Below are 7,500 nucleotides of genomic sequence, written 5' to 3'. Positions count from 1 at the left end.
TAACCCCACAACATCATCATCATCACAAGACCACATCCCATAACCCCACAACATCATCATCATCATCACAAAACCAACACCATAGCCCCACATTCCCCAGCTTAACCTAAGTTGCACCGTAATTGTACAGCACTGAAGCATGTTCGTAGTGGTGCTTCTTGAGTGTGTGTGTGTGTGTGTGTGTGTGTGTGTGTGTGTGTGTGTGTGTGTGTGTAAGGGGAGGAGGGGTGTGAGTGAATGTGTGTGTTTGCATGAGTGTGTGTGTTAGTGTTACTCATCTGTGTGGGGAATGTTTGTGCGTGTGTGTGTGTCTGTGTCTGCATCTGTGTGCGTGTGTGTAGTCTTTATATGTCTGAGTGTGTGGGTGGGTGGGGATGTTTGTCGTGTGTGTGAGGTGTAGGAGACCTTGAGTATAAAATCTTTGGCTCCTTTACAGGTTGTCCAAGACGGGACGATTTAACTAATTTCTAAGATTTTAAAGGAGTTCTGCGTAGCTCATGTTTATAATGGTAGTGATTTATTTATTTATTTTTGAGAGAGAGAGAGAGAGAAAGAGAGAGAGAGAGAGAGAGAGAGAGAGAGAGAGAGAGAGAGAGAGAGAGAGAGAGGTCTGCTAAGGATAAGATGACAGTGTCCCTTGTAGAGGAGGAAGTAACTCTTTATTCTAACTCGCTCAACTGCCCACATCCACCCGTTGCGCCCACCTGGAGAGAGAGAGAGAGAGAGAGAGAGGGGAAGGAGGGAGAAGAGGGAGGGAAGGAGAGAGGAGGCGAGGAGAGGGAAGGATGGAAAGAGGAGGAATATGGGGGGAGGAGAAGCTGCTGATGAGTGGAGGATGAATGGAGTGAACGAGAGAAGGGAAGGGGGAAGGGGAGCAAGAGAGAGGAGGAAGGGACGAGGCGAGGGTGGAGCATCTAGGAACTCAGTCTCCCTTAGCAACTGTTGCTTATAGACTTACCATTATCATTGACCAACAGTGTATAACAAATAGAAGACTTCCTTAGCAGCTGTCCCATATAGACCTATCTTTATCATTGACCAACAATATATCACAAATAGAAGACTTCCTTGGCAACTGTTCCTTACAGACTTATCTTTATCATTGACAAACAATATTTAAAAAATAGAACACTTCCTTAGCAACTGTTCCTTATCGATTTATCATAATCATAAATAATCAGGGAAAATCGTATGACGTGATTTGGTGGTCAAGTGGTCAGAAAAGCTGTCTGCTGATGGAAAGGACGCGAGTTTAATATCACACTGGCAGGAAATAGTACGATTTTTATTTTTTGTAAAGAAAAAAGAGTAAAATCGACTGGTACCAAAACCTTTGATGGTTAAAAATGACGTCATCGAACTGTATATTTAATGACGTCATCAAACTAGGTATCATAATGACGTCATCAACCTATATATATATATAATGACGTCATCAAACTATATATATAATGACGTCATCGAACTGTAGGGATCATAATGACGTCACCAGGTTAGGGACTAGGGAACTGCAGGTTGTAAAAGGGTAAATAGAATAATTGAAGCCTTTGTCCTCTTGTCCCCATGTCCTCTTGTGCCCTTGCCCTGTCAATTAGCATATCCTGTGGGTCACGTGTAGGGAAGATGCTGGTATATTTCTGTTAATCTCTCTCTCTCTCTGTTCCTAACTTACTTTTTATCTCTGCTTATCTTCTCCAGTCCAGCAATCACCCTTCACCTCTCTGCCACTGCACCCCCTCTCCTCTTTCTCAATCTATCTTTCTATCTATCCGTCTATTCATCTCGTCTATCTGTGTTTGTATGCATTCTCTGTGTCTGCTTACTGTCCCCCTATTTGTCTGTCTATCTATCCAACCATCCATTTATCTATCTATCTCTATATTTCTGTCTGCAATTGTGTGTCTGCTTACTGTCCCCCTCAGTCTGTCTACCTACTTGCCTATCTATGCATCCATCCCTCAACCTGCCTACCTACCTATCTATCTATCTGTCTGCCTATCTATCTATCTATCAACTCACCAGGTTTGCCTCCAGGCTTCAGGGGCGCAAAGTCAGTCAGTGATATGAAGGAGGGGGGCCTGGATGCGCGGCCCTCAGGAGGTACATACGTTACTGATTTCCCCTCCGACATCTTCGCGCCTCCCTCCTGCTTGCCAACGCTTTCTCCTTTCAGCATTAGCTCGTGTTGGTGGAGTTTTCAGGATTTCAACCAGTATTTTGGATTTAGCACCGGATTTTTGTCGATTTAAACCCTCTTCCACGCCTTCCCGGTACACCACTGCTTGGCAACGCTTTCTCCACTCAGCATTAACTCTTGTTGGTAGAGATTTTCGCGATTTCAGGCGTTATTTTTGGATTTCAAGTTGGATTTTTACATAGCACTTGAGTTTCCTGTCTATTTTATTCGTCACCAATCTATTGTTACTTCAGACAAGGATGTATCACGCGTTCTGTTGTGTTTCTAGTTTATCAATTATTGGTTCTGTCAGAGCTGGATGTCACTCTTTTCCCTCTTTCCTGTCTCTAATCTACTGTTCAGAAAAGCACACACATGAATGAGGAGTTACATTTTTGTATTTCTGTATTCTCTCTCTTTTCTCGGTATTCTCTCTTCTCTTTGCTTTGTATTCTCTCTTTATCAGGCCTCTCTCTTCGTCTCCTCTCCTTATTCCTTCACATATTAGAGAGGATTTCACATTTTCTCCTCTTTTCTTCTCTTTCTTCTATAATTGGCATCTCCTATTTATCAAGCCTCTTTTCTCGTCCCCTCTCTTCTTACTCTCTCTCCTATCTGGGCCCATAGTAAGGTTGGGAGCGAGGGGACGCGCCAATATTCGAATCCCTTTATATATTTAGGGAGCGAGTGACGAGTGGACGTTCATATTCCAGGGCAGGGTTTGGACTTGGAAAAATATAGAAGGAATTACAGCTTAGGGAGAATGGATTTGTCTGGTTTAATATCACTTTTACACTCGTAGGTCACGATCAGTTTCTCTAGTAATAATATTCCCAGTGATGAAATGCAAAGATGGTGCGACACAACCTTACTCTATAACGTCTAGTTGGGCACTGGCTGGGATGGGGCCAGACCTTCAATATTGTCTTCGTCGTGGTGCTGGCCACGCTGTCCCCTTGGCAACACTGGCTACTTTACGCTGCACTAGATCCCCCCCCCCCTCTCTCTCTCTCATTTTTACAATCATCCTGCCACTCTTATCCCTTCCTCTTTTTTTTTGTCTTTCTCCTTCCCCCCCTCTCTCTCTCTCGCTCTCCACACACACACACACACACACACACACACACACAGACGTAAATGACGTGTACTTGATGCGGAGGTGTAGAAAGGGGGGGGGGTTGAGTAAAACAGAATTTGGAGGGGAAATGAGGAAGGGGGAGGTAAATGGAGAGGGGAGGCGATTGGGATGAAAGGGAACAAGAGGGGAGTAGACGTGATTAGGAAAGTATGATGTTTGGGAGAGAGAGAGAGAGAGAGAGAGAGAGAGAGAGAGAGAGGAAATTAAGATATATATAAGGTAGAGAACAGGTAAAAAAGAATTAATTTTTCTCCCTCTTTCCTCGTTTTCCTCCCTGACAAGAACAGCCATCCCAGTCAGAGTAGGTTATATATGATTTAAATAGGTAAGGTTGGGTTGGGTTGGATTAGGTTGGATTGGATTAGATTGGGTTAGGTTAGGTTAGGTTGGGTTAGGTTGGGTTGAGTTGGGTTGGGTTGAGTTGAGTTGAGTTAGGTTGGGTTGGGTTGGGTTGGGTTAGGTTAGGTTGGGTTGGGTTGGGTTGGGTTAGGTTAGTTTGGGTTGGATTAGATTGTGTTGGGTTAGGTTAGGTTGGGTTAGTTTAGTTTAGGTTAGGTTAGGTTGGGTTGGGTTAGGTTAGCTTGGGTTGGGTTAGTTTAGGTTAGGCTGGATTGCGTTAGGTTGGGTTGGGTTGGGTTGGGTTAGGTTAGTTTGGGTTGGATTGGGTTAAGTTAGGTTGGGTTTTGCAAGGCTAAGATTTGGTGAGGGTAGAGTAAGGAAAAAAAATCGCTATGGCAAATGTGCTAGGGAAAGGTATTATACAGGAGAATAGTACTGTCGAAGGGAGACTAAATCGGTAAGGAGAAGATGCTAGGAATCAAGGTCATGGTGGATTGTACGGAAAAAATATTCAGTCGGCGCCAACCGGCTCCCTCTCTTCCCTAACAAGTCTGGCTGGTCCTCTGAGATACATAATACAGGGATACGTGGAGGGTATGTGTGTGTGTGTGTGTGTGTGTGTGTGTGTGCGTGTGTGATTGTTTCTAGCTAGTGTTGTGTGTATTTGATTATTTCTAGCGAGTGTAGTGTGTGTGTGTGTGTGTGTGTGTGTGTGTATGTGTGTGTGTGTGTGATTGTTTCTAGCTAGTGTTGTATGTATGTGATTATTTCTAGCGAGTGTAGTGTGTGTGTGTGTGTGTGTGTGTGTGTGTGTGTGTGTGTGTGTGTGTGTGTGTGCGTGTGTGTGTGTGTGTTTCTAGCCAGTGTTAGTTGACAAGGACTAAACCTAACAAATATATTTTAGGACAATAACCCTGCCTCGGCGTCTTTCCTACGTGTGTTGTTTAGAAGACTCCTGTAATCGTTGGTTAAGACAGCACCTAACACCTCTTCCTTATCGATTTATTTTTGAATATAGCTTGTAAATATCCTTTTGTACATTATTCATGCAGAGTATGGCGATGTTGGAAGAGTTTATGTAACAGAAGAGGGCAGTAAGGTGTAATAAACAAAATAAATTGCTTAGGAAAAGGTGTTAGAGAGCTTCTACAACCAAGGAGAATACTAACAAGACAAAGGAGCTTGCAATTAGAAACGTGTGTGTTAGGACAAGTTAGATGAGGGTACAGTAGGTTAGGTGTTAGGTAGGTTAGATAGAATGAAGGTTAGGTTAGTAAGAGATGAGATTATGTTGTTAGTGAATATTGACTAGTATTGTTTGTTAGAAGGAGTAGGACTTAGAATATGATCACCTGTCTAACAAATACACTGCTCTTAGACTTGTTTATGTTGTTGGTTGTTGTTTCAGAGCAAGAACACAAAGAAACTCACATCTAGAAATCTTTGTCTATCAATCGTTGTTATTCTTCCCCAGTTCTTTATCTTCAGTCTTTATCGTTATCAGTATCATCAGCAGTCATTATCCCTTCCTACTTTCGTCTCCTTCTTTCCATCCTCATAATAATTATCTTTCCCCTTCCAATCTGTCCTCTTCTTCCCCGCTCCCCCCCTCTTTCATTCTCCTTTCGTCATCATCATCATCATTTCCTTTCCTCCCATCTCCTTTCCTCTCCTCTCCTCTCCTCTCCCCTCCTCCCCTCTCCTCTTCTCTCCCCTCTTCTCCTCTTCTCTCCCCTCTTCTCCTCTTCTCTCCCCTCCTCTCCTTTCCTTTCCCTTCATCTCCAGTCCGCATCCTGTTGGTCCCGGGTTCGATGCCGTGGGTGACCATTCGACTCTGGGATACGGTCGTCTGTACCCAGCCTCCTCTCCCTAATACCGTTTCCTAAGCGATTCATTTTGCTTATTACACCTTTCTGTCCCTCTCCACGTTACATAAATCCTTCCAACATCGCCATATTTTGCATAGACAGCGTACTAAAGAATATTAACCAGTCCTGTTCAAAAATAAATCGCTAAGGAAGAGGTGTTAGGGAGTCTCCATATACCCAACAAGAATGGGGACCTGGAGTATTAATTAGACTGTTGTGTAGTGTTCTTGGGGAAAATTAGGACGAAGAAAAATGTATTGTTTGCCTCTGTGATATCTTGAAGTTGATATGAATTGATATCTCTGTTTATCTCTATGTCTGTCTATCTGTCCGTCTGTTTGTCTGTCTGTCTGTCTAGATTTTTTGGACATTTCTTCCTTTCTACATCCCTTCTTCCCTCCATTTCCTCTCCCTTCCCCCCATCTTCTCTTCTTCCATCTCCTCTCCCGTCCTCCTCTTCACTCCCCCCCCTCTCCCTCTCTGTCTGTCTGTCTCTCTCTCTCTCTCTCTCTCTCTCTCTCTCTCTCTCTCTCTCTCTCTCTCTCTCTCTCTCTCTCTCACTGTGGTCTTTGGCTTCATTGTAGGTTGATTCAGAGAAGTGAGCCAAATGTGAGGTTAGGGAAACAGGGGCAAGGTGAGAGAGAGAGAGAGAGAGAGAGAGAGAGAGAGAGAGAGAGAGATTGAAGCCTACAGATGCACAGAGGGCTAAGTGTGTGTGTGTGTGTGTGTGTGTGTGTGTGAGAGAGAGAGAGAGAGAGAGAGAGAGGATGAGAAAAATAGAAGAGAGGAAACATTAGGTCAGAGAATGGGGGGGGGTGGAGATAGGGAGGCAGATGAAGACTGAGATAGAGAGAGAGAGAGAGTCAGCCTTGCATTTCTTTTTTCTCTCTCTCACTTCTCCTCCTCCTGTTTCACCCTTCCTGATGGATTAAGTTGTGACGCATTAGGCAAAGGAGGCCCACGTGGTTCTCTCTCTCTCTCTCTCTCTCTCTCTCTCTCTCTCTCTCTCTCTCTCTCTCTCTCTCAGCTACAATACAGCCTCATTGATCGCGATGGTAGTGGTGGTGATGTAGTAGTAGTAGTAGTAATAGTAGTAGTAGCAATAACAATAGTAGTTGTAATAGTAATAGCAGCAGTAGTAGTAGTAGTAGTAATAGTAGTTGTAGCAGAAGTAGTAGTGGCTGTAGTATAGTAGTAGCAGGGGTAGTAGTAGTGGTAGTAACAGCAGTAGAAGTAGTAACAATGGTAGTAATAATAGTAGTAGTAACAGTAGTAGTAGTAATAGTAGTAGTAGCAGCGGTAGTAGTAGTAGTGGTTGTTGTGGTGGTAGTAGTGTCGCTATTTACACCTCGACTACACAAAAACAAGAGTCGACGCCAACTACACTCCCCCTCCCCACTCCTACTCACCTCCATTCTTCCTTGTCTTCTCCCCCTCCCCCTCCTCCTCCTCCTCCTCCTCCTCCTCCTCCTCCTCCTGCTAACCAGTTCCACGAATCTTTCTTTGTAATTCTGCGATCAAGAACCCCTTGACTTTGGCACCTTGCTACTCTCCCCTATCACCTTTTCTCTGGCAACTTATTTTATTCGTGCTATCCACAGGCGACTCTGTTTAGCTTAGAGAGTGGAAAGATATGACCTTCAGTAGCCCAGCATCTAGAGATATTCCTGTACTGGATAGATAGATAAATAGATAGATAGATTGATAGAGACAGAAGTAGATAGTTGATAATGGGGGAGAGAGAGAGATATGGATAGATAGATAGATAGATAGACTGAGAGACAGAAATAGGTAGTTGATAATGAGAGAGAGAGAGAGAGAGAGAGAGAGAGAGAGAGAGAGAGAGAGATTGTCTTTAACAAAGTAAATAATGAAAATATACAATAATAATAAAAAACCCTAAGCCTGCACTCTCATATACCTTGCGTCAGGTTACGCAACTATAAGGCGTTTCCCTACCTGCAGCTTTTTGCACGCGG

At 43.7% G+C, this 7,500-nt stretch overlaps 1 protein-coding gene across 1 annotated transcript in view; it reads right to left on the bottom strand.

Moving 5' to 3' along the window:
• Nucleotides 1-3,053, bottom strand: part of LOC145396096 (uncharacterized) — a 17,799-nt gene extending 14,746 nt beyond the window's left edge. The window contains exon 1 of the mRNA XM_080269562.1: nt 2,020-3,053. Within this exon, the coding sequence (XP_080125688.1) occupies nt 2,020-2,176 (157 nt within the window). The 5' untranslated portion in view covers nt 2,177-3,053. The remainder of the gene's footprint in view (nt 1-2,019) is intronic.
• Between the last annotated feature and the right edge of the window lie 4,447 nt (nt 3,054-7,500).

The sequence above is a fragment of the Coenobita brevimanus genome, chromosome 34 (assembly GCF_032717465.1).
Source record: "Coenobita brevimanus isolate Jiangsu-jjx chromosome 34, ASM3271746v2, whole genome shotgun sequence".
In the NCBI taxonomy this organism is placed as follows: domain Eukaryota; kingdom Metazoa; phylum Arthropoda; class Malacostraca; order Decapoda; family Coenobitidae; genus Coenobita; species Coenobita brevimanus.
The sequence above is the reverse complement of the archived record's forward strand: the minus strand, read 5'-3'. Positions and strand labels throughout refer to the sequence as shown.